This window comes from Sander vitreus, chromosome 7 (assembly GCF_031162955.1).
Source record: "Sander vitreus isolate 19-12246 chromosome 7, sanVit1, whole genome shotgun sequence".
In the NCBI taxonomy this organism is placed as follows: domain Eukaryota; kingdom Metazoa; phylum Chordata; class Actinopteri; order Perciformes; family Percidae; genus Sander; species Sander vitreus.
Genome location: NC_135861.1, coordinates 33,086,815 through 33,114,411, shown reverse-complemented (window position 1 = coordinate 33,114,411; position 27,597 = coordinate 33,086,815). Strand labels below are relative to the sequence as shown.

At 44.0% G+C, this 27,597-nt stretch overlaps 2 protein-coding genes across 3 annotated transcripts in view; both read right to left on the bottom strand.

Moving 5' to 3' along the window:
- Window positions 1–1,003: 1,003 nt before the first annotated feature.
- Window positions 1,004–15,226, bottom strand: trim101 (tripartite motif containing 101). Of its 2 annotated transcripts, XM_078255967.1 has the most exons (11): window positions 13,721–15,226; window positions 11,851–12,032; window positions 11,573–11,747; window positions 11,171–11,266; window positions 10,022–10,099; window positions 9,102–9,257; window positions 8,981–9,003; window positions 8,737–8,861; window positions 7,995–8,530; window positions 2,587–2,716; window positions 1,004–1,442 (listed from the first exon to the last, which is right to left on the bottom strand). In XM_078255967.1, exons 1-10 carry the CDS (start codon window positions 13,910–13,912, stop codon window positions 2,630–2,632), a joined length of 1,650 nt encoding a protein of 549 aa, XP_078112093.1. In that variant the 5' UTR covers window positions 13,913–15,226; the 3' UTR covers window positions 1,004–1,442; window positions 2,587–2,629. The 2 variants fall into 2 exon arrangements, with proteins under 2 accessions (XP_078112093.1, XP_078112092.1); XM_078255966.1 differs by lacking the exons at window positions 1,004–1,442; window positions 2,587–2,716; window positions 13,721–15,226 and adding an exon at window positions 2,935–3,706 and having other exon boundaries at window positions 11,851–12,019.
- Window positions 15,227–18,102: 2,876 nt separating this feature from the next.
- The window catches only part of dnajc5ab (DnaJ (Hsp40) homolog, subfamily C, member 5ab), a 23,466-nt gene continuing 13,971 nt past the window's right edge, over window positions 18,103–27,597 (bottom strand). The window contains exons 2-5 of the mRNA XM_078255964.1: window positions 24,317–24,481; window positions 23,190–23,403; window positions 22,928–23,099; window positions 18,103–21,973 (exon numbers count right to left, since the gene is read on the bottom strand). Coding sequence (XP_078112090.1) covers window positions 21,876–21,973; window positions 22,928–23,099; window positions 23,190–23,403; window positions 24,317–24,423 — 591 coding nt within the window. The 5' untranslated portion in view covers window positions 24,424–24,481 and the 3' untranslated portion in view covers window positions 18,103–21,875. The remainder of the gene's footprint in view (window positions 21,974–22,927; window positions 23,100–23,189; window positions 23,404–24,316; window positions 24,482–27,597) is intronic.

Here is a 27,597-nt window from a genome sequence, read left to right as displayed (position 1 = left end):
TTGTGTTTTTATATTATATTTTATTTTGGTTTATTTTGGTTCAAAATAAAAAAATAGAAATTTTGAGCAACGAAAACACTTCATTTCCTGCATTCTGTTGAATTTTTCTGCTACGATTTGCGCATTTTCTGCATTAATTAATGGTGCAAATGTCTTTAATTATGTAAAGGAAAATTATTATTAGATATTGGGGGGGGGGGGTTGTAACCCAGCTCACACCCTGCTCTGTCACCTCTAAACAATGTGGGACTTTATTTATATATATATATATATATATATATCTATATATATCTTTAAAACAAATCTGTGCATGACAGAGAACACACACACACACACACAGACACACGGACACACACACACCTTAAGGTGACAAAATCCAGATTTATTTAATTTATACATGGATCAATTAAAACCAATATCTCATCTGAACCACTCTGTCCTGCATTATGCACAGACTCACAAAAACACCAAACACTCAATAAATAAAATGTGCTCAGACACACTCTAACACACCTTAAAAAACCAATACCAAACCACACTGAATCACACATGACATCCAAAATCACCAGTTCAAAGTGGCTCAAACTGGTTAGGAACTATTGTTTTACCCAGTGTATACTGTGTAGATATATATATATATATATATATATATATATATATATATATATATATATAATTATATTATTCAGTTTTTATCAATGTGGAGCTAATTGTACATACGTTGTAAAGTACTGCATCATATAAACATATGTTTTTATATGATTTCTTTCTAGTATAAAGTCTAGAGTAAAAAGTACAATATTTCCATCAGAGATGTAGTGGAGTAGAATTATAAAGTAGCATTACATTATACTTAAGTACAGTACTCGAGTAAATGTAGGCCTACTTACTTACGTTCCACCACTAACTACTAGTTGTACCACAACTACAGCTAGTACAATGATATAATACTAATGCTATTTCAAATACTATTTCCTCGACACTGCTACTTAAAGTCACGTTGTTAAGGGTGACAGCTTCTTCTCGATGCGCTTTCAAAATAAGAGCCCAACAGAGTCAGTGTTTTTCCCTTTAGGCACACAGATCCAGAGCAGATCTATTCCTATCTTGTCCTAATTTGTTTCAAACTGGATTAATATGCAGAACACAACAGAGACTGTTGATAAAACTGCTGCAACTGAAGTTTTATCCAAGTGCATGTATGTTTTCAGTCCCAGGGCAGCGCTGGGGTAACAAATCTGACTCTGGTGTGCATCTTTTTTTTGCTTTCTCTCCTCAGCAAAAACATCTTTTCTTCTCTCTTTCCTCTACTTCTTGGGGACAGAGTTCAGCCAGGAGAAGCAGAAACTGGGCCGGCGAGGAACCTCGCCGAGGGTGAAAGACGAGGAAGAGGAGGAGAGAGGAGGACCGGTCCGAGCAGGACTCCTTGTCTCAGTCTCCAGCTGGAGCAAAGAGGGACAGCACATGGACTCAGCAGAAGTAAAAGTCCTGCATTGAAATGTTACTTGGGTAAAGGTATATGATTATTATCAGGAACGTGTACTTGAAGTATCAAAAAGTTAAAGTACTCCTTACAGAAAAATGGCCCATGTGAGTGTAGATGCAGACAAAAGAAGAGACCTTTAATGCAAACACAACTTATCACACAAGCATGTAGCAAAGGGGCATAAACAGAGTTGTTAGTGCTGCTAGAATAAAAACATAAATAAGTATTAAAAAAAATACAATCTTAAAGGTCCAGTGTGTAACGTGTTTAGTTGTTCATTATTAAAATCTGTGTTGCCCGTTCACAAACTTGTCCTTTTTCACAAATATTTACCACCACCATCAATTCCAAGTATTCCTATTGGCTTGACATTTTACATTTGCGTTTGCATGTATGTACCCGAGCCTCGACTACCTCGTTTATGTTCAACATAGAAAAACACAGCGCATTGAAAGCGTCAGAGCCAAAGCTGGATGAAGACGTGGATGACATCTTGGCTTTTTGAAGCATGAAGGCTACCGTAGCTGTAATACGTACTTTGAACTGTGTGGCACGAGAGTGGTTGATATCTGATCTCAACACTAGATGGGAGAAATTCCTACACATTGGACCTTTAAAACCTTTACTGACTTCTTGACTGGTTTACTGTAATTACAAAGTAGTACCACAAGGAGCCAGCAGAGACTAGAGTCAACCACAGATGGCTGAAGGTATGGAGCGATTATGAGAACAAGACACCCAAAATCATACTCAAAGAGTTTACGTTTAGTCATTATGCAACATTTGTAGTCTTTTGTGTAGGTTTGGGGTAATTTGGGGTAAATTGAAAAGTAAAAATTGTTACTATATGTGTTACTTAAAATACTTTTTGTCTTCTGAAGAAAGTCAAACATTATAATCCAGATTATGTATTTTGTGAAAGAAATATTTTACAAAAAAGGTCTTGAAATCATTAAGGACATACCAGCCATTAATCTGCATTTGGTTCATGCCGGCATTTTAAAAAAAAGAAACATTTAAATCTGCAGCTTTACTGTCCATTTCTTTGTTGTTTTTTTGTTTTTTTCAAAATAAAAGCCTGGTGGAGCCAGCAGGTGTACCTGAGCTGTTCAGCAGTGAGGGTGGATGTGTCTCCTGCTGGGGTTATGTGCAAATGAAGCAGCCGATGTATGCCCAAACCCTCTGCAGGATGACCAGGAAGGCCAACAGGTAGAAGAGCAGAGTGACGGCCTGGAGAGAGATGGATGGATGGACAGAAAGAGAGAGAGAGAGAGAGAGAGAGAGAGAGAGAGAGAGAGAGAGAGAGAGAGGGAGAGAGAGGGGCGGATGGAGGAGATGGCATATGATGAGATACAGACTGGAGGGACGAGAGAAGTGGTCAAAGTGAGGAGAAGATTTGGGATGAAGGAGAGAGATGGCGAGATGATGCTGCAATAAAAAGACCGTCATGTGGAGAAGGACAGAGGAAGGGAAGAGGACTGATTACTGTAACCAACCATTTTCCTCATATTGTGCAGCCCTGGTACCTAAGAAGGCTAGAACTATGAGGTATGAGTATTTTCTTGTCATGCCACTTTATAATTATCTTTTTACTTCACTAGATTTATCTGACGACTTTAGTTACTTTACTGATTAAGACTTTTGCACGCAAAACATGAAAATGTTCAACTATAGCCTCAGTCACAGGGGGGCATTTTGCAGAACCAGTAGTACTTTACAGTACATTTTGTTCATACTACTGCTTTTGAATGCTTTTGAATGCTGAACTTGTACTTGTATTGGGGTATTTTACTCCTTTTGTGGCCACAATTTATTACATTTTTTTCGGATGTCATGTCTGTACGATGAAACTGTTAACTGATGGCCAAAATAAAAAAAGTTTTTGCTCTTCATTGAAATGAGATGAACTTTTATTTTGGGGGTGACATATATTTTTTTAAATAGTTTCCCCTTTTGTCCTTCCTTCATCCTTCCTGTCTCGCCTTCCGTTTTTCAACCCCCGAGACCTAAGTGGCGATGCAGTTTCAGCCAGGTTGCAAATGTGACTCTGCAAAAAAAATGAGCAGCAACAACCCCAAAAAGACAATGTGGAGGTGTAGCCAGATCAGCAGGTGGGTGAAGAGTGCAATAGCCCGCTCGAGGATGATGATGATGATGATGATGATGATGATGATGATGATGATGATGATGACGATGAAGGTAAAACCAGCAGACACTGACCTGGAGAGAAACAGAGGAGGTTATTTTCTCTTCAGTTTCAGCAACACTAAAGTCTTCAGGCTGCTCGCTGTTCTCTCCATCATCCTCTTTCTCTTCTGCCAAACCTGAACTACCGGCCTCAAACCCTGCTTCCCCAGCTCCCTGCATCCAGCTGATTTCACTCTCCACACCAGGCTCTCCTGTGTCCAGGCTGACATCTTTCTGCTCAGAGCCATCCTCCCTCATATGGACAGAATCCATCATTTCATTCCTTTCATCACACCGTGTGTTTCCTTCTTCCAGCCCTTCATTCGTCGTCTCGACCTCTGAAGCACATTTCAGATCTAAATGATCTTCATCATGTTGCTCTGTCCCATCTGCATCCTCTGCTCCTCCGTCACTCAGCTCCAACTCGCCTTGACCCGTCTCTGAGCTACCTCTCTCAACCCCAGAACCCTCACAAGTCTCCGCTGGCGCCACGGATGACGGACTATCATTATCATCAGACACACCGTCTCCCAGATCAAAACTACTGTCTGCTGGGCTGAAGCTTTTGTCCCCAGCCCCGGGTAGGCACACCCAGCCCTGCATGTCCTCCTCCTCCTCCTCCTCGGGTTCCTCCTCTGGGATACCAGCGTCTCCGGCTGCCTGCCTAGTCAGTTGCAGATGGGGAACAGGTGTTAAAGCACTGCCCAGCTCAACAGGTGCCGTCTGTGGGGCAGACTGAAGAAGAGAGGGCCGTTGGCATTCCGACTCATGCTCAGCGGAAAGTAGGAGTTGTTGTGGTCCAGGTGGAGGTTGGTCGGGGTTAGACATGCTCTGAGGCTGCAGTGTTTCCAGACTCCACGGATCCACAGAACGTGGTCGTACTTGGGCCTCACACACGACTTGGACTGCCTCAGCCTGGATCCCGGCCTCTGGGCGTGCGTCCCCAGCTGCCGGTGTTGAACACATGGTCGGCCCTGCATTCCAAACCGTTGGCGGGATGTCTGCAGGGACAGGGCGAACTCTGCGCCCGCTTCCGGGTCGATACCAGCCGGGGGAAAACCTAGCAGCCATTTCCTCCTCCATCATTTCTTCATCTTCTTCTTCTTCATCCTGAGTGACATGTTTGTCCTCGTTGGCACTCTGTGCCATCCAATCATCTGCATCGCTTACTGCCTCACACTGATATGTGAAGGAAGACAGTTAAAAAGCCATACGGAAGTTTATTTTTAATTTTAAGCTCATCACAAACGACTGACCGTTCTCCAAAGCATACAATATGGTTCCTTTTAAATCAATTACGTTCAGACTACAGATGTACGATCATATCTTCAATAAATGTTCAAACTGAACTGACTATCAGCTGTGATTCACAGTTACGTTACTTCGTTTATATGTATTAAAAGACTGTGAAACCCACAGAATTTGTAGTTGGCTGCTGAAACGTTAACTTCATAAACAGTGTTTGTGTTTGTACTGAACTGACAGCCCGGTCTCACAGCAGTTCGTGAAATGGTCACGTAATTTCATCAATTGATTCGTGCACACGGAGACGTTTATCTCATTTTTTTCGTGGTGGTCAGCACGTCTTTTAAACCGATGTATTTCAATGGGAAGCATCTTTCGTGATCACAGCACGACTACGGTAGCGAGTAGTATGAAATGCCGAAAACCCGCGCAGGGAGGTTGGTTGGGGGGGTGGATGGGTCAAACAACACAGGACTTTCACTCCGGAGACTGGGGATCGTGTCCCGTGTGTGGCGTTGCATTTCCCTGTTGTTCTTTTCCTAAACCCAACCTCCGTATAGATGCTTCCCATTACGTGCGGACCACCACGGAAAAAACGACATAAACGTGTCCGTGTACACGAATCAATAGATTAAAAATAACGTGACCATTTCACGAACTACTGTGAGTCCGTGTTGGAACTGACCGTTAAAGCTTGAACAGGCAACAGTCTGAATTCACTACAAAGGTGGGCATTTGAATGAATATTTGTATCAAATATCTCAGCTCAATCGTGGAATGGCTCTCTCCTTTTCTCTTGTCTTCGGAAATCAAAGTCGGAAAGACTTTACTTTTAATATCCTCAAAAAGAGAAACGTTCTCCCCTCGTCCTAAAACTGTCATAAATCCATACTAGAGTACTTGTTTTATAAATGAAGCATACACCCGTAAAATGTCCCCACAAACTCAGTTTGGAGCCTGGTCCCTGCGAGTCGAAACGCAACGAGTTTCTCAAAAGGTTCCTAGTCCCCAAGGAAAGTTCCTGCATTCAAAAAGTAGAAAAAGACAAGCGAGGAATCGTTGCCTGCTGATTTATTATTTTTTTTATTTTTTATATTTATTATTAATATATCTGAACGTGTGCATCCAGTCTGTCCACTTGATTTGATTGTTTAGTCAATTAATGCCGACCGTCTATTCTCATATGCGGAAGTTCTTGAATGCTAGCCCAGAAATCTAGATGCCCCCTAGCGGCTGCAAATGTCATTTGCAGCCAGGGTCAGTCTAGCAGCTCTCCGTTGACTTACAAGCTGGAAAAACCAAACTCTAGTCAGGCCAATCACGTCGTGTATAGAGTTGGTGGGCGGGCTTAACATAATGACGGCAGAGTTGCGACAGTTCGGCGTGAATTCCCTGCTACTTGAAAACAAAGAAGATGGCTGCTGCTGCTGGAGAACAGCAGTCTTTGGAATCGGCTTTGGCCGCGACTCTGGAAGACTTGGAGTTCAGCTTTTCTTTGAGAAAAGAACAAAGAAGGGCCCTGAAGTCATTCTTAAAAAAGGAAGATGTGTTCAGAGTTTAAAGTTGAATCTATCAACTAGCGTTGCTCTGGTTGGTCGTAGTGCTATCCTATTGCGTGCAGAGAGAATTTGAAAGACAACTGTTTATCCCGCCCCTCGGACTGAGCCCAGCCAATGGGGAGTTCCTTGTCAGGCTACTTGAATGCAGCACAGTGGAGAGATTTAAAAAGCTCAACGCTGATGTACCACGTGATGATGATGTTATTTTAACCAAATATATAAAAGTCCACAACTGACTTTGTCATGGATCACCTGCAGTGCTTCGAGCAAATTTATAGTCTCTGTCAGTTGATTTTTTTTTTGGGGGTTTTACTGCGTAGAGAGGATGACGGTGAAGGTGCTCCCCTAATACTGTATCTGAAGTCTGTTTTATATAGGCCTTAGTGGTCCCCTAATACTGTATCTGAAGTCTCTTTTATATAGGCCTTAGTGGTCCCCTAATACTGTATCTGAAGTCTCTTTTATATAGACCTTAGTGGTCCCCTAATACTGTATCTGAAGTCTCTTTTATATAGACCTTAGTGGTCCCCCTAATACTGTATCTGAAGTCTCTTTTATATAGACCTTAGTGGTCCCCTAATACTGTATCTGAAGTCTCTTTTATATAGACCTTAGTGGTCCCCCTAATACTGTATCTGAAGTCTCTTTTATATAGACCTTAGTGGTCCCCTAATACTGTATCTGAAGTCTCTTTTATATAGGCCTTAGTGGTCCCCTAATACTGTATCTGAAGTCTCTTTTATATAGACCTTAGTGGTCCCTCTAATACTGTATCTGAAGTCTCTTTTATATAGACCTTAGTGGTCCCCTAATACTGTATCTGAAGTCTCTTTTATATAGACCTTAGTGGTCCTCTAATACTGTATCTGAAGTCTCTTTTATATAGACCTTAGTGGTCCCCTAATACTGTATCTGAAGTCTCTTTTATATAGACCTTAGTGGTCCCCTAATACTGTATCTGAAGTCTCTTTTATATAGACCTTAGTGGTCCCCTAATACTGTATCTGAAGTCTCTTTCCTTTAAGTCAGCCTTGGTCCAGAATTACAGCCACTAGAGCCAGTCCCACAATGAGCTTTCTTTAGGATGTGCCATTTCTGTGTCTGTAGCTTTAAATGCTATTGAGGAGGAGAGGGGGGGGGCAAGGTGGAGGGTGGGGGTGTGGCCTTGACCAACTGCCACTTTGCTCGTTTACAAGCCATGATGTCTCTCTCTTTCTCATGGGGGGGCCAAATTCTGTGGGCGGGCAAAGCAGAGAAAGGGGAGGTAACCTTTCCCCTTATGACATCATAAAGGGAAGATTCCAGATCGGCCCATCTGAGCTTTCATTTTCTCAAAGGCAGAGCAGGATACCCAGGGCTCGGTTTACACCTATCACCATTTCTAGCCACTGGGGGGCCATAGGCAGGCTGGGGGAACTCATATTAATGTTAAAAAACCTCATAAAGTGACATTTTCATGCCATGGGACCTTTAAATAAAAGCTGTATTAGAGTTTCTTTGGACAGTTGATACGGTACCTGTACTGTGCTCATTCCCTCCTGCTCTTCACAGACGTTTCCCTCTTTAACAGGATCAGGAGCTGCACGTCCCTCCCCCTCCTCTTTCTCCCCCTCTTTGTTCTTCATCAGCAAGGGCGCAGCACAAAATCCTGGACCCTGTAGAAAGGCATTCTCAATGGGCCCCTCCCCGCATCCACAGCTATTCATTCTAGCATCTTTTTGGGCCCTCCTCACAAGAGGACCCTGGGTACTCATGCCCATTTCCACCCCCAGTCCGTCTCCCCTGTTCAACAGACCAGATCCTCCATCAGCTACGTTTGGGTCGTCAGTCTCTGGCTGCAGAAGCGCCTCTGCAGGCTCCACGGTGTAACTCACCGGGCCTGCAGCCGGTTCCTCTGGTGGGGATATCAGCTCTGGAACTGCTTCTACACCAGGTTCCAGGTTCTGGGCCGAGGTTTCCCGATGCTGTTCTGGTTCCACGTTCTGGACAGAGGGCTCTCTGGGTTCCTCTGGCTCCGGTTCCACCTCTGCTTCTTCAGGAACCTCTTCCACAACTGCAGGGAGACAACAACACCTGTTGAGACTCAAAGTGGGTTCTTTCTTCATTCATTCATTCTGCTTTATGGGACATTTCAAAGTTAAAAGTACTGTCCTGAAGTACAAATTCAAAGTACTTGTACTTTTTCTTGACTATTCCCATGCCATGCATCTTTATCATTGTACTCCATCTCAGAGGTATACATATATTGTCTCTTCTTACCTTTGAGGAAGTCAATGCTCTTCAGAGCTTTCTCCTGTCTGCTGAAGTCAAATCTGTAGTGGCTCAAAGTCTCACAGCCTGGTTTCAGAGTCTCAGCTGGACAGGAGCCGCTCGCTGTTAGCACTCTGGTGTGGGGAGGAAAAGAGTGGACGAATGAAAAAGGAGACAGAAAAGAAAAGAATGACGGAGGGTGGTCCAAAAGAAAAATGCATCACAGGCAACAAGCAACACGTTTAATACTCACTTTGTGATCAGCTCTTTAGAATTCTGAAGGGAGGAAAAAGGAGAATTCAGAGACTCAGGTCTTAGACAGACACACACACACACACACACACACACACACACACACACACACACACACACACCTGAACAAAAGCAGCCATGTCTGGCTCCTCCATGCTGCTCACTGCTCGCTCCACCAGTTTGCTGTTGGCCTCCACGCTGTCTCCATAGCAACGCATCAGCGCCTGGGCGTGGCCTGTCTTCTCTTCCTGCTCGGTGCTGATTCGCTGCGTCATCGCCTTCAACGTGATGATGATGCAGACAGGAATAAGCCACTACAACTATGAGTACTGTTACTGCTGTACATACAACTTGCACTACACAGTGTACTGTATTTTCATATATTTACAATTTATCAGCATGTAAGACAAGTAGTCATAGCGTATAATATGTTTTTACAAAAGTAACTATAAGTATCAGATAACTGTATTGGAGTAAATCCCTCTGAGATGTAGTGCAGAAGAAGTATACAGTAGCAGAAAATGGAAATACTCAAGTAAAGTACAAGTATGTCGAAATTGTACTGAAGTACACACCGTAAAGCTTTGATGTAAATTCACAGCTACAATCTCACAGTATCGTACTGTTTGAATGTTATACAGGATCATACTGTAAATGGCACGGCATTCTGGGAGAAAATGATATTATTACAGCGACTATCTGTCAATGTTACAGATTACAGGTATTTACTGTTACTGTAACACCGATGCATCTTGGGAAAATAAAGGAAAAGGCGGGAATTACACTGCAGCCAGTATATTACTGTAAATCCAAATAATACAGTAAAAAAAACTGTCTATTTAAAGTAAAATACCTTCAAATTTAAAAACAGTATGCGTACTGTAACTAAACAGTATTTTACAGGCAACGCTGCTGCCAGGATATTACTGTCAATTCACGGTGAACAGTTGTAATGAGTAGATGTACTTAGTTACATTCCACCACTGATTATCATGAATAATACATGTGTTCATATAGTGCTGAGAAAGGAAGACAATCTGACCTTCCGTCTCTCCTCCAGGATGGAAAGTACACGGCCAAACGTCTCACACACACTTTGTTTCTGAGTCTTACAGTTCTCCTGCAGAGAGAGAGAGAACACACACAATAACACAGCTTCAACGCTGACTCTTTTCACACTATATATGGACTACATACTGAGTGTACGTGACAGTAGAATAATATAACGTATGATTTCACCCTATATATGGACTACATACTGAGTGTACGGGTGACAGTAGAATAATAACGTGATTTCACCCTATATATGACTACATACTGAGTGTACGTGACAGTAGAATAATTTAACGTATGATTTCACCCTATATATGGACTACATACTGATAGTGTACTACGATGACAGTAGAATAAGTTATCACGTATGATTTCACACTATATATGGACTACATACTGAGTGTACATGACAGTAGAATAATATAACGTATGATTTCACCCTATATATGGACTACATACTGAGTGTACGTGACAGTAGAATAATATAACGTATGATTTCACCCTATATATGGACTACATACTGAGTGTACGTGACAGTAGAATAATATAACGTATGATTTCACCCTATATATGGGTATACTGTCGGACAGTAGAATAATATAGCGTATGATTTCACCCTATATATGACTACATACTGAGTGCGTGAATAGTAAAATAGCAGTATGATTTCACCCTATATATGACTACATGCTGAGTGTACGTGACAGTAGAATAATATAACATTTAATGATTTCACCCTATATATGGACTACATACTGAGTGTGCGTGACAGTAGAATATAGCATATGATTTCACACTATATATGGACTACATACTGAGTGTACGTGACAGTAGAATAATATAACGTATGATTTCACCCTATATATGGACTACATACTGTGTTTTAAAATGTGAAAAAAATTGCAAAAATGTCGACAAAAGTGACAAATGTAAAAAAAAAAAAGCTTTAAAAATTTGGGAAAAAACCCACAAAAACTTCAAAAGGCTCCGAAAAAGTTGACAAACGTTGAAAAAAGTGACAAAAACATCGGTGGGAAAGCCACAAAAATATCGAAGAAGATGACCAAAATGTTGATAAAAGGTTTTTCATTTAAACATTTTGACACACACACACACACACACACACACACACACACACCTCTATGTTTCTGCACGTCTCCTCCAGCTCATTAATCAAAGTCTGGACTTTGTCGTTGACCGCCGCCAGAGAGATGACTGCTTCACTCAGCTCATCCTGACAAACAAAAGGAAATGAACTTGTTATTAAGAGTTATGATTATTAGTTAATTACAGCCTTTCGTTATCTAATGAATCTGTAATAAATGTAGCACAATTAAAAGGTGCTAGGTTTAACCCCAATAGAACATTAACACAATACTTCTGAGACATCAACTTCCTGTTTTTGAATCGGGCTAATTAAGTTAGAGACACCCACACACACACACACACACACACACACACACACACACACACACACACACACACACACACACACACACACACACACACACACACACCATTGTAGTAGAGCAGTACATACCTTGTGCTGCTGGCAGATGTCTGTCAGAGGAGCCACCTGGCAGGCCCGATGAGCTCCGAACACTTTACAGAGAGAACAGGTAGGAAGCTGACAGGTGAGACAGTAGATGTTGACCTTCTCGCCCTCATGGTCCGAACACGTCAGCTGAGCACCGGGTGGAGGAAGAGGGAGGGGGCTGCAGAGAGAGAGAGAGAGAAGGAACACCCCGTCTGTAAATACCTGTGTGTGGAAGTGGAAGTATATCTGACATCATAAATCTCGTCATTGTCTCCCTTCACCTTGTGGCGTTGCTGTTGTTGCTGACTTCCTGTTTGTAGACGTCGATGATGTTCTCCACCAGCAGGTTCCGCTGCAGGCCGTAGACGCCGTGGCGATCCAGCACCACCTCATGTCTGCAGGACGGGCAGCGGAAACGCCCGCTGTTCACCTGCATGGTGGTGCGAGCCTGGAACAGGGAGGGCTGCGCACAAACAAGCGGTTCCAAGACTCAGTTCCAAGTAAACTAAAAGTCAGGAACATGTACCTGAAGTATTAAAATAAGAAGTACTTTTTTTGGGATTTGAGAAAAAGTCAAATAATCTGTTTGATCCGATGGAACATTTCAGGTTAAACTACTTCTCACCGACCGCCCACGACTGCCTGTCAACACCCAACAGTTGGAGTGCATGCTGGGATTTCAATAATTAGCAACAGTTTTAGTATCGGGGGTCACCGGGGGGGTGGGGGGTGGGGGGGGGTAAAAGCTTCCAAATGTCTCCCTGGGTGAAGTCAGAGCTGGTTCCGGACGGGTTACTGGGCAAGAACAAGAGCACAGCCAGCATGTAAACACACACACACACACACGCGTGTGTGTGTGTGTGTGTGTGTGTGTGTGTGTGTGTGTGTGTGTGTGTGTGTAGACGGAGAGGTTCATGCAGCAGCTTGGTGAGTTTGCAGGGGAACATGGGATGGGTCCTCTGAGGAGCCTGATGCATGGCTAGTTCAACAGTTAGAGATGGAAAGATAGAAGAGATCAGGAGAGAAAACTGAGCAGATGTGGGAAGCGATCAGAGAATTGAGAGTCGGGGGGGGGGGGGCGGATAGACGAGTGGAGAAAAAGGACAGATGAGCAGAGGGACGGAGGGAAGGTTAAGAGGTGTAACGCGTCCTGAAATAGTAGCTTTGATAAGCTTCAGCTGCTGCTGGGCCTGACGGAGGGATCATCTGCTAGAGAGACAGACAGAGAGAGAGAACTCATATGCTCCAGCTACACTGGGACAAAGTTGGGTTACACTTTACATGAAGGTATCTACATAAGAGTGACATGACACTGTCATGAACACATGAACTCTAACCCTAACGATTTCACAGCCATAGAAAACGATCAAAATGTTTTCTAGAAACTCCTCAAACTACTCCTGTTGTAAGAGCCACTTTTCAGCTGTCTGTCTGTCTGTCTGTCTGTCTGTCTGTGTTACAACGTCTTCACAAAATGTTGAGTCTGCTGCAGACTTTCTGCAGGGTTCAATAACTTACTGACTTTTTGAGAATGCAATTTAATACCTGTTTCACAATCACACACCGGACATGAAAGTACGGGCAAAACGTGATAAAAAAAAAAAATGATCTGCAGACATTCGTGATCCTCGGAGGCTTATTGCATCTGATTTTTGGTGATCCCATGACTTTGCCACCATTAGGTCCCTCTATAATAAATCATCTGAAAAGTAACTACTGCTGTAGTGGAGTAAAAAGTACAATATTTCCCTCTGAGATGTGGTGGACAATAACAAAAAGTACCTGAATGAGTTCTTGATAACATTGTTAGTTACACACTGCTGCAGCCAAATGGATCTCAACATGGTAGCAAAGACACACACACACACACACACACACACACACACACACACACACACACAATCTGAACAATAGCAGTAAGTCACAGCAGGTGATTTTCGTGTACATGAGCGAACCAGTTCAACATCCACAGGTCCCATTTTAGACTCTGATAATCCACCGTGTGTGTGTGTGTGTGTGTGTGTGTGTGTGTGTGTGTGTGTGTGTGTGTGTGTGTTGTGAACAATGCAGTACTGGCTCGTGGTATAAAACGTGTGTGATGAAAGCTGAGACATACAGCACATACATGTATAGAAACATATAGGCAGTGACCTGGTAGAGCTCGTTGGCACACTTCCTGCAGAGGTTGTGCTGGCAGGGCAGGATGACCACGGGTTTGTTGAACAGCTCCAGACAGATGGGACAGATGAGCTGTTTCTCCAGCGTGGCCAGCACCGCGGCCTCCCCCTCCCCCTCCGCCCCCCCAGCGCCCTGCAGGCAGCTCAGGTTGGCCGGCAGGGACATGGACTTCACCTCCTCCTGTTGACACCGCAACTGATTGAATGGTCTGCTGCTGTTTGTAAGGGACTGCACGATGGCTACCAAACTTCATTCCTGACATGTTTTTAGGGCTTTATGCCAACTGTCAACTGTAAGTGAGAAGACTGTATGAGACATGCAATCATAAGGTCAAAGATATTTGACTTTTTCAATGAAATAAAAGCGTGTCAATAAACTGTACATGTCTGGCCCCTTGGCCCTTAGTGAAGTTGAGTTTGACACCCCTGTCAACTCTGTCTTTCAGACCCTCTGCAGCGCTGAGGAGGAGGAGGGTCTGGACATGCAAGACTACCAATTTAGTAACCGACCAAATGTCTCCCCTTCTGTTCCCAAGCAATGGCCCGAAAAGTGGCTTTTGCACATTTTATAGTCACAGTGAATTTGACTTCTTGGGGGCGTAAAACATCATTTTATCCTATTAAGACGTTTGTGTGAATTGATGTGAAAACTGTGACGTCACAGTGAACTTTCAACCTTTGACCGCCAAAATGGAATCGCGGACGTTTTGTTTTCGTGTCCGTTACTCACCTTCCTCTCCATCTGCTGATGATCCGCGTGTTCCCTCTGTCAGCGAGTTCAGTTTCGTTTTGGAGGCACTTCCACCTCCCCTGTCTGGGTCTTCCTGCGTCGCTCAATCAAATAATCATTCCTGTTGAGATGTATGCGTGTGCAACTGTGAGCAAAAAAAGCACCACCAAGCACAGAGTTTCAGGACGAGCGCGGCTCAACTCAGGGCAAGTTTGTTCAAAAAAATAGTCAGTCACACACTATTATTTCTTGTAGTTTCTCAATGTTTTCCATAGAGCTTTGTGCGAGTTGTATCTGCACAGAGAAGCCAGGATTCATTTGTCCAGGATTTAATAGGAGGCCTACTTTAAAAACTCAGCTCTTGTGTAAGCTCTGCATGAAGCTGCTGAGCGTTCAGACCACAGAGGGCAACGCTGTCTGTCTCAGGTTCTGGAAATACCCAAGTCACTCAGGCAGGCTCGGACAAACTGTTCCTGTCCAGTTACGTAAAACCATCCACGTCAACACAGAAAACACACTGGAAAGTTGAGGTCAGGAAGTCAAACCGAGTTCTATCAGTTCAGGAATAATACAGATCTTCCAATAAGTGAAACGAGGCAGGAGGCAGTTTTGGGATCTCCTGGTGACGCTGACACTGAATGAGTCCCTGTGACGGGTTCACCTTCCAGTAATTCTTCCTCAATTGCTCTTCCTCCTCTTCGTCACACACTCACCCTCATCCGACGCTCACTCCATTCCTCTTTTCCCCCCCACACAAGTAGCGACTGCTGTTGGTCTGTTTGCAGCTCGCTCGCCATCCACAGCAATGTGTGTGTCTGAGTGAGAGGATGCATGGGGGGCTGATTTCAGTTTGGGAGGGGGTGGGCAGCGTCAGGTTTCATTGCCCCCCCCCCACACACACCATATCAGGCAGTGGCTGGTATGTGGACGGATTAGGAGCATGCCAGGCTGTGCTCTTTCTATAGTTACACACTCACTCTCCTAACCCTGTAGCCTTTTATATATTATATATATATATATATATATATGTATATATATATTAATCAATTACCACTAGCGGTGCAAAGATGAATCGATGAGTTATAGACAGAACAAGACATTTGCCTGCGAGCCGCACTGAAAACGTGTGCATGCTAGAAACAGGACCGACGCCTATTTTTCACGCGACACGCAAGCGTGTTGGAAGCGTTTGCAGGCAACATAGAATAGGAAAAGATGTTTATATGTCATTTTGACACAAATACATTTAATACATGACATGTTGATGTTTGAAAGTCTCTAGATTTAGACATGTCATTTAAAAAAATAAAATAAAATTTTATATATATATATATTCTGGAGCCTATTTTGCCATCAATCCTGCCGACGCCGTCTCTGCTGTAATCAGATCAGAATATGTTTATGTTTAACATGAAGTATACTACTGCTTGAGTGCATTTTATCAATGGGAAACATCCATGTGTACAGACCAGGCTAGCAGCAGTCAGACACGTTTCTGGCGTGCAAAGACATAGAAAACGCCACACTCCCGCCACGCAGCCAGTGTGAAGCCAGCCTAACGGGACCCCCCGCAGAGAAGTCCCTCTACATCTAGCTGCTGCCATATTTTCATGCACATTATGATAACGAGATTACTTGTTAGAGTGCGTTTGCTTTTTGCGTCCCAGTTTACTTCAAGCCCCCCCCCCCCCCGTTCAGCATCTCTAAACACCATATATACTGTACCACTGGCTAACAGCTCCTCTGCCCCTGGCACATATTGCAGAACTGACAAAGTTGACTTGACTTGACATAAGCATTGAATTGATGTTTAACACACTGTAATGTAGTTGTTTGCACATGAAAGGACATGTTTAAGTGTTCATTGAAGTGCCCATTTTATGAAAAAAACTTTTTCTGGGATTTGGGGAGTTATTTTGTGTCTCTGGTGCATCCACACACATTCAAACTTGGAAAAAAAAACCTCCATGCCGTTCTGAGTGATATACGGTTCCTGAATGTGTCCTGCCTTCAGTCTCTGGGTCAGCTGATGCTCTGAGTCTCCTCTGAGGTTCTGCAGGAGACCCTCCTCCTTCTTCAGGATCCGATTCTGGTTCCAACATGTATGGTTGAACTATTTGCCGCCATGTCTGTAACTTTCACACGTAGTTCTATCTAGTCACGTTAGTCTACACTCTCCCCGTTACTAATGTCTGTGCCCAAGCACTGACTGAGTGAGTATCTACTGAGCATGTAGTCCTTACCTAGCTACTGAGCGTGTAGTCCTTACCTAGCTACTGAGCGTGTAGTCCTTACCTAGCTACTGAGCATGTAGTCCTTACCTAGCTACTGAGCATGTAGTCCTTACCTAGCTACTGAGCATGTAGTCCTTACCTAGCTACTGAGCATGTAGTCCTTACCTAGCTACTGAGCATGTAGTCCTTACCTAGCTACTGAGCATGTAGTCCTTACCTAGCTACTGAGCATGTAGTCTTTACCTAGCTACTGAGCATGTAGTCCTTACCTAGCTACTGAGCATGTAGTCCTTACCTAGCTACTGAGCGTGTAGTCCTTACCTAGCTACTGAGCATGTAGTCCTACCTAGCTACTGTAGTCCTTACCTAGCTACTGAGCGTGTAGTCCTTACCTAGCTACTGAGCGTGTAGTCCTTACCTAGCTACTGAGCGTGTAGTCCTTACCTGGCTACTGAGCGTGTAGTCCTTGCCTAGCTACTGTGAGTCCCTTACCTGGCTACTGAGCGTGTAGTCCTTTACCTAGCTACTGAGCGTGTAGTCCTTACCTAGCTACTGAGCGTGTAGTCCTTACCTGGCTACTGAGCGTGTAGTCCTTACCTAGCTACTGAGCGTGTAGTCCTTACCTAGCTACTGAGCGTGTAGTCCTTACCTAGCTACTGGCGTGTAGTCCTTACCTAGCTACTGAGCGTGTAGTCCTTACCTAGCTACTGAGCGTGTAGTCCTTACCTAGCTACTGAGCGTGTAGTCCTTACCTAGCTACTGAGCGTGTAGTCCTTACCTAGCTACTGAGCATGTAGTCCTTACCTAGCTACTGAGCATGTAGTCCTTACCTAGCTACTGAGCGTGTAGTCCTTACCTAGCTACTGAGCGTGTAGTCTTTACCTAGCTACTGAGCGTGTAGTCTTTACCTAGCTACTGAGCGTGTAGTCCTTACCTAGCTACTGAGCATGTAGTCCTTACCTAGCTACTGAGCATGTAGTCCTTACCTAGCTACTGAGCATGTAGTCCTTACCTAGCTACTGAGCATGTAGTCCTTACCTAGCTACTGAGCATGTAGTCCTTACCTAGCTACTGAGCATGTGTGACTCCCAACAAAGATGTTCCAGCAGTGAGAGGTCTCACTCTGTAGCTAAAACAGAGACCTGAACACAGGGGGAAAAGAGGAGCTGCAGCAATGAGCAGTACAACTAAAATATGGAGTTTTTTGAAAATTAAACCATGTAAACCTATTCTGGTACAACCTCTAAATACAATTATGAACCTGGAAATGAGCAGAATATGAGCACTTTAATGTCCAGTATTTTCAACAATTAAAAGTTCTCATTTTAAAGACGTACTTTGCATCATGAATCATTCTTTTCAATCAAAGAAACTCACAGCGAACACGGAGGCTCTGAAGCAACAGAAAACATTTATTTTACAACTTCATATACCCACACATCCGCCTGATGGCCCATGCTAACAGAAAAACCTCTACGTCTCTATGTACTGCGAGCCTCTGCGTGTATATACAGCACAGCAGGTCTGCCATTTTGCTACTTCATTGTCGAAAATGGTTCACATCTAAAAAATTCTATACATCCCCTCATTGTTAAAAACATAAGAAAAAAATCAAATAAATACAATAGCGCTCGGATATGATTATCTTCTGGTCACTATATTCACACCTGTAGTTTTCGATCTAACGAAGGAGCTTTCTGGACTCCTCCAGGCTTCACGCTGCATTCACTGACACGCTGTTGCATGTTTGGTCAATAGAGGGAAGAAATGAGGGGAAAAGCAGGGATTCTGGGCTGTTTTAACAACGTGGCTTTTCAGTGGACACATGCAGCACGGTCTCACGGCAGTGTGTGAAATGGTCATGTTATTTTCAATCTATTGATTCGTGTACACAAACACGTTTATGTGGGGGGGTTTTCCGTGGTGGTCAGCATCTCTACGAATCGATAGATTAAATAACGTGACCATTTCACAAACTGCCGTGAGACTGCGTTGCAACACATGATATGGAGCACAAATCGAATACAGTAAAGACAGATTTGATTAAAGAGGGGAGCCTTTGCCGGTTTGGCAAAAACCCTTTAAAGAGTCCTCCTCAATCGGACCCAAAATCTTAAAAACTGGAAGAAAAACTTAAAAACAAGGAATACAAGTCAGACATAATCAGCCCGTTTTGAACTGTTCAAATGGGTTTACTGGAGCCGACACCATGCATGGTGTATTAAGGCCGTTACACACCAACCAGACGGCCGACCGTTGGCAGAAAAGCCAGTCGGACTGATCAGTCTCCCTGGGGTCCTAAAAGTTCCTCAGAACACACCGAAGAGACACCGACTTGAGCGTACGTTCTGCGCGTGCGCGAGACGTAATACGTCTCCATAACAGCAGGCGGCGCTCATCTGTATTGTCGCCCAAGAAACGAAAACCGGAAATGACGAACGCGTCACGTGGGTCTGGCTTCTCCCGCCCGACCACAATGGCGGCTTGTTCGGAATCTACGATCTCGTATTTTACTAAAATAGTTCACCGAAACGTGTTTGTGAAAACATTTGAAGAGAGAAACAGGCCGTGCAGTTGCTGAATCTGTCTTCATTTCAGATCAACAAAGGTCAGTTTAGAAGATTTTCGAGACTCTCATCCCGCTCGTCGTTTCCGGGTTTAGCGCTGCACCAATCAGATGGGTCATGGAGTCCGACTGCCCGCCTTCTGATTCAACATGTCAAATCGGCCCAATCATTTGGGCCGATTTGACATGTTGAATGGACTCCGATGGACGACGGCACGGAACACACCGAACAGACTGGAGTCACCGACCTGGCCAGACTGTCAGACGGCCCGTTATCGGCCCGGTGTGTCAGGGCCTTAAACTGCACTGATGTAAGAGAAGAATTCTTTTTCTTGGGATTATTTATGAACCTGCAGAGTCCCTGAAACAACCTTTGAAATGTGCGATGCCATGGAAGAGACTTATTGTCATGATACGTATAAATACATAACAAAGGGTTTGATTGAGAAATAAATTAGCCTGTTGGGTTCAATTTTTTGGAACCGCTGACACAAACGATCACAACGTTCCTGTATATTCCACTATAGTAGAGATGGCGTGTGACAAAAAGAGTAGTTATTCTAAAGTTATTCTGGAAAATGATACCCTAACTAATCAGCCTGTTTGTTATAGGATTATATCATCTAAAAAAAAAACTAAAAAACTGCTGCCACACAAACAAATAAGACTTTGGATATCAATATCCTCCCTTCGTTTACAACATAAATAAGAAAAACTAAAAGATTGAAAAGCAAATTCTACAAATAGAATGGGAGAGGAAAACGACAAACTTAGTATTTATATTTCTGAGCAACTCAAAGAAATACAGTGACGTGAAATCTAGACATACACTTTTACGCGACATGTACAGCATTTTGTTTTACTTTCTCACAAAACAAACTAAAAAAACCCCAAAAATGGGGCTCAATCAGTGTATACGTGTTGTTCCGGATGACACCAAGAGGTCACTAATGTCTCTACTAATAATACCACACACACAGCTCTCAGTGTGAAAAACAGGGAGCTCCATCCTTCATATGTGGAAGAGAAAGTGGATCCAGGTTCAAACGTAAACATAGGAAGAAGTGGAGGAGAAGAGAAGGAGGAGGAGGAGGACCACGCAAATCTACGATGAAGTAGCCTTAGGACGAATCCCATTTCTCTGTCTTACCCCTTCCCCTTAGTTTTGCGCGCTCACATGAGGGCTATCCCAACTCCCGTTTTGATCGAGGGGTAGGGCTAAGGGGAAGGGCTACGTACCCCTTAACACCAAGCAGTTTCACCAGCTTACTTGAAACCACGGGGTACCCAGAGTCCCAGAAATGGAAGTATTTTTGGCTTAAAGAATTGATTTCAAAATGACGACAGTCTTGTTTTGTGCTCTACACAGTCCTGTACGTATATATATTTGCAACCGTGTTCTTAATTGAAATGTTTTTTTAGAAAAACGCTAGTTTGCTACCCTAACGTTACATTTGCTGATTTGCGCAACAGTCCCGCATTTGTCTGAATGGACTCCATGGCAGCCAGCTAGCGACGATGTATGATGACGTAACCATAACCACCCCTAGCCCTTACCACTCGGTTTTGAGGGACAAGGGCTAGGGGTAAGACAAAGGGGTAGGGGCAAGACAGAGAAATGCAATGAGTCTGCGTTAACTCATTTGACAGAAATCTGTATGCATTTGCCCGTTATTTCTGACAATTTGATAAACAAAATGTCTATTATGCTTGAGTAAACAACAAAACTGCTTAAATACCGGCGGTAAATTCAGCGGGAGAGTCCGGTAAAGCCAGAACAGAAGACATTCAAACAGAGATCAGCGCTCCTATTCAGGTTCATGTCGTGCTTGTTGAACGGTTGCTTGGTAGATTGCTATTAAACACAGCGGGGGAGGATTTGAAGTGCTGGTGATTTTCCTTTGGGGCTGGCTGAAACCCTAAAATTCTGTCTCAACTTTTCCCTAACTCTAACCCTGACCCACAGGCCGCTGTGGTCCCCCACCGCTGCCGCCTAAATGCACCCCCCCCAATTCAAAATGAAGGCTTGTATCATGTGGACGCGCCTACGGACAGTGTTGTTGTCATTACTTAGAGCACCTGTTGAAGTGTGAGCTGGGAGGGGCTCCTGCGGTGATGTTCCCCAAGGGTATTGAGAACAAATTAACACCCTCAGCCACCACCCCCCCCCCCGATATGGCTACATGATGACATTTTACGTCACACAGACGGCATGTGGAGGTTGCCAAATCACTTGTGTTACAAATGTACACTTTTGAGTCACATTTACGCCTGTTACAGCATTCTGTCTAACCATTATTAAAAGAATTTTTTATTTTTTTAGTTTGGGGTTTATTTGTCCTGCTTCATTTCTGCTCCTCCTCCCCTCACTTCCCATTAATTAGAAATGAACGTGAATTAAAGGTCAAGGTGTGGGCTGGCTGACTGACTGTCAGTGATTGTATGTAGTATTTGCTGGTGTGTGTGTGTGTGTGTGTGTGTGTGTGTGTGTGTGTTGTATCATTGGTTGATACTGTAGCTGTGGTTACCGGAAGGTGTAAGCTGTGTGTGTGTGCGTGTGTGTGTGTGTGTGTGTGTGTGTGTGTGTGTGTGTGTGTGTCTAGTATGCGTCGGTCCTGTAGCTTTGGTGGGCATCAGACGTGAGCTGGGTGGTCTCTGTGGCTGAGGATGGCTGCATCACGATGGGCTCACTGCCATCTGGGGAAGACACACACACACACACACACACACACACACACACTAAAGCTGGGGCTGCACAATTACATGCAATCAAAATCGCACCATGGACTAGTGCAATATCCAAATCGCAGGGGGGGCTGTAACATTTAAAGGCAAAATATGTGTCAAACTGCTGAATGAAGTGTTGTGGCACTGAGAAAATGCCACAGTTGTGTAACGCCACGGGCAGTGATTGAGTGTCTTCTATTACCTCACAAACACCTTACGCTGCAAATCCAAATTAAGTACAAGTCCACTAAGAATAACCATCGGTTGTATAAGCTGAAGTTATTGACAGAGACACAGAGTGCCATATCATCCATCCTGACATAATCCACTCAGAAAATAGACACATCCGTTACATCGACGACGACAATTATATTAACAACTTAAAGGAATGATTTAAAGTAATGTATGAAGGAAAAACACCCAAACATTTGTCTGTTTGTAGCTCCTCCATTGTGACGACAGGCTGATTATGTCACCTGTGGTTGGATCATAGAAGGGTTGGGACTTAATATTGATTACGATGTGAAGCGCTGTGAATGTCATGTTTCAAATATAAGACTACACAGATGTGAGATTTATCCTCAAAGAGCATTCATGTTCTGGGACCATTTAGGGACCGAGTGTAAAATATCCCACGCACAGTAGTTTTATAAATGTAAAACATTGTGTAAAAGGGTGGAAGAGGAGCCTGCCATCAGAAAACTGTCAGAAGAGACATGGGGCCCTATCCTGCACCTGGCGCAGGTGCGCCCTTTTTGGACCATGCACCCGGCACACGGACCCTTGTCTCCACCGTCTAACTAGCAAAAGTGGATTTGGACACGCCCTAAACACACCTGCACCAGGCACTTCACGCCGTGCGCTTACCGTAGATCGTTAAAATAGGGCCCATGGCGTTTAAAAGCCCGGTGGTTTTTTCCTCACCTCTCTCGTCGGCGGTCATCTGGGCCTCCAGGTCCTCGGGGGAGACGTAGAACTCGGGCTCCTGGTCCATGGGCGGCCGCGGTTTACATTTACCGCAGCAACAGTTACAGCAGCAGCACAGGCAACAGCAACAATAACAGCCTGTGGACAGGCAGCAGAAGACGAACAAGGCCTGGGGGACGAAGAGAGAACCAAAACGTAGCGGTGTAAATGTAAGGTCATGAAGAAAGAACGAATGCACGCGTGTTGGCCTCCGTCCTACCTTGGCCCACCAGCTGGACAGAACAAAGTAGGTGTTGACGTTCTCCTCTCCGAACTGCTCCGCGACGTAGAGCCCCAGCGAGCCGTATTTGTCGTAGATGTTCTTCTTGGTGGCGTCGCTCAGGATGGAGTGGGCGTTGTTGATTTCCTTGAACTTCTCGGCCGCGTCCGGGTTATCCGGGTTCTTGTCTGGGTGAAACTTCAATGCCAGTTTCCTGTAAAAAAAAAAGAGGAAAGATTGGCCTTCATCACAGCAGACATTTTAGGCCTGTGCCAAATCGATCACCGGCGATCGCCGCCCAGTGCGTGCTGGGTAGATGTGTGTCCGACTTGATCCTGACTCGCTCTGATGTCATGCACACGTGGGCAACGGTAACCTCGCGAGACGGAGGCAGCCACAGGTTTGAGACGCAGGCGCCACAGTTGCTCTCCACCGACTGCAAGACCCAAGCGGACCCAGGGGCATGCTGGGAAACGCCTGGCTCTCAGCTGATCTAACAGCTGATTGGGTCGGAATCGACTCAACATGATGACGTTTCATATGAACTTTGTATTGTTTTTGAATTGGAGGGATTTTAAGTAGCCATCTGTCTGATTTAAAGGCTTATTCTGTACAGAACACATACAGAAATGATCATCGCATGTAGAGCATTTCAACAGCTACGCTGTCTTAATAAAATCAACTGGAGACTGTGTGCACAAGCTGATATATGGGTCTGATAACATGTTATTAAATCGGAATCGGACCTAACAGGAAGGCTGCAGGAAACGGCTGGAAACTGTCCGACTTGACCGCGGCTTTTTGTCACGAGCCTAATTTTGACTGGTGGTAGCTTATAACGTACTTATAACATTAACGGTGGCTCAGGAAGCCGTGCCAGTGGGTTCAATTGGACCCTTATTTTTTGCTGTTATAATTTACGCATTCACACAAAACTAGGAGTATAGTTTGTTTCAAAATGTAAAAGTTTATACCCAAATATAAGCCAAAAAAACGTCTTTTAGAGGTTGTTTATTTCAGGATCCCTGTGACAAACAAAATGTCTCACAGGCCTCTGACTCCCTCTAGTGGTCCTCAACCTGAAAGATCGATATCAAAGATGGACTATCGAGTGCAGCGACACGTACCTGTAACATTTCTTGATATCCTCTGTCGTAGCGCTCTTGTCGACTCCCAGCACGACGTACAGCGATTCTCCTGATGTGGAGAGAGATCTCTGTCTCTGCTGCTCCATGGCCTCTCTCTCTCTCGTTCCTTCTCTTACTCGCTCCCTCGCTCGCTCAGCCTCTCACCTGTCGGGTAGGAAGAAAAACAGGTACGTTCATGATATGGATATGAACTTGTTGTACGTAGCATTGTGAGTTGGCTTTTTAGAGGCTCAGATGGTAACAGAACCAGGACTGAGGGGGTTTTTCACAGGGCCATTTGGAGCAAGGAGACTCACGAAAACAGAAACAGCTTTAGTCAGGAGTATTTACACAGGCTGTCACGTTTCATGAGCTCTTGTGTGACTGTAGACTCTTTGATATTTCCATGATCTCATTCCACCTTTTACACGGAACGTAAAGCTGCATGTCTATGGCCAGCGTCTATGTTGGAGTGTTTAAGTCTGGTCTGCACACTGCCCTTTGTACCATGCCTTCATCTGGATGCCTGTATACATACAGTACACATAAACTAGCCTGGACTACCCTGGACTGGACTGAACAATGGTTATTCTATTTTGGATATATTGTGTAGCCTGTGGTACTTGAATATATATAGAATTTGCACTGGCAATGTACTCGCATGCACTATGATACCATTGCACCTTTCTGCATTCCATTGATTTATAATCTGCCCTAAATGGACCCTCTTGTTTCCAGTAAGTCCAATGTTAAGGAGCTGAACAAGCTCAGAACAGAAACACTGTAGGAAAGAAGCAAGAAGTAGGTGACTGTCGTCCCTAGTTTTATAAAAGACAAGATATGCAGCTTGACATCATTTTGGACTATTATAATTACCATATGTGTCTGTGTCTAAAACGTTGGAAAAGCTAGAGCAGATAATAAATAAATAGGAGGGGTGGGAATCACCAGAGGCCCCACGATGCCATATCGTCACCATACCATATTATTGGGATTTTAAAGTTTTTTACAACTTAAAATGTTTCCCAATTTCAAATTGTGTCCCCAAAAGGACACTATGTCAACATCTGTTTTATCTTAAAAGATACATTTCATCTCACTTCAATTTTGTTGCTGCAAAATGGGATTGTCAAGCAGACAAACTGACCAACACATAATAATAATAGATCCATACTTGCAAAGTGGATTTGGACACGCCCTAAACGCACCTGTATATCACAATGCGGCATGTTTTCTGGTAATTCAATAAATAGGCTATATGAAATACTGGTAAAGCATGGTGAAGCCCAGTCGGTTGGTCTGTGACAACATTTAAAAAAAGTCTCCAGTGCAAAAGAGGTTGAGAAATCCTCTGACTTTATCAACAGCATTATATAAAAGGAAGTGGTGACTATTACCATGACAATCAACGAACTAATCTAAACTATATCTGCATTTCAGTGCACACTGCATGGTGGATGAGTGCTTGCACATTTCACACGTACACACAGCAGCACTGTTGCAATCAAAAATGTCATTTCTGTCAAGAGACAACTCAGAAACCAAACACGACACGTCACTTAAATCGTGGCTGTCACATCGATATTTTAGAAAACAAAACAAAAACGACAGCAGAGTTAAAAACAGAAAGTTGGAAACAGGGGTTGGAGCGTAGCATGACTAAAGTTAATGTTGGATAACCAATACATGTAAGCCCAGTTAAATAGTGTCCTTTGATTGAATTGGCTCAAAGTTCAGGCAGTAACTTATACATATTACTGCAGCACGGTGGCAGTTTAAAGGTCCTATGACATGCTGCTTTTTGGATGTTTTATATAGGCCTTAGTGGTCCCCTAATACTGTATCTGAAGTCTCTTTTATATAGACCTTAGTGGTCCCCTAATACTGTATCTGAAGTCTCTTTTATATAGGCCTCAGTGGTCCCCTAATACTGTATCTGAAGTCTCTTTTATATAGGCCTCAGTGGTCCCCTAATACTGTATCTGAAGTCTCTTTTATATAGGCCTCAGTGGTCCCCTAATACTGTATCTGAAGTCTCTTTTATATAGACCTTAGTGGTCCCCCTAATACTGTATCTGAAGTCTCTTTTATATAGACCTTAGTGGTCCCCTAATACTGTATCTGAAGTCTCTTTTATATAGACCTTAGTGGTCCCCTAATACTGTATCTGAAGTCTCTTTTATATAGACCTTAGTGGTCCCCTAATACTGTATCTGAAGTCTCTTTTATATAGGCCTTAGTGGTCCCCTAATACTGTATCTGAAGTCTCTTTTATATAGGCCTTAGTGGTCCCCTAATACTGTATCTGAAGTCTCTTTTATATAGGCCTTAGTGGTCCCCTAATACTGTATCTGAAGTCTCTTTTATATAGACCTCAGTGGTCCCCTAATACTTGAGGAGTTGAAGGAGATCAGCAGAGTCGAGGAGGGGGCTGCAGGCCAGAGACGCAACGAGAAGCAACAGTAAATCCACCCACCACCCACCACCCACTGTGGGGCTACAGGGCTTATGTACAGCAGGCTTCTCCATGACCTATTTCAACCAGACCACAATACACTGACACACACAATTCACCCATAGGACAACAACCGTGTGCGGCTCAAAAACCAACTTAAAGCAATAGATTTATTAAATCCTGATGGAAATCCACTTCCTGACCATTGAACTGCGCAGTAGCAGAGCCCTAGTCTAGCATTGCCAGACATTCCTCTGCAGTGCTGCTGAGGAATGCTAGTCACCACAGCATTCCTGGTTGGGAGAAAAACCTGCTCTGGTTTATTGGCATTTCTTTAAACCAATCACAATCATCTTGGGTGGGGCTAAGCTCCGGACGGAGCCACGTTGCCTCTGCTAAATAGTCTCGGGAAGGAACTTGTTTTGGTGGAACGTGTACGTTCAAAAGTAGTTTTAGTCGTGCGACAGAAAACTCAGATTGGACACACAACACAAAGAAAGAGGAAGGGGACGGACATCCGGCCGAAAAGAGGTGCATGCGGCGGAATTTCCAGCGGCACCTGAACAATCCCGGAAGTGGAACGTAGTGGATATACATAGACTTCCAGAACCCTAACCCTCTGGTTGCTAATATAACCCTGTCAGACAGCAGGTGTATGGGGGTTAGCAGGCTTAGAGACCACGCTAAGCCAATCCAGCTACACAGACACACTTGGCTCAGACTGCTGGACTTAAATTATCAAGAGGAAAATAAGCTGCGCGCCTGTCATCACCACTAGACCCGCACCTTTCTGATGAGCACTTATCACACTGTGATTGATGGGCTC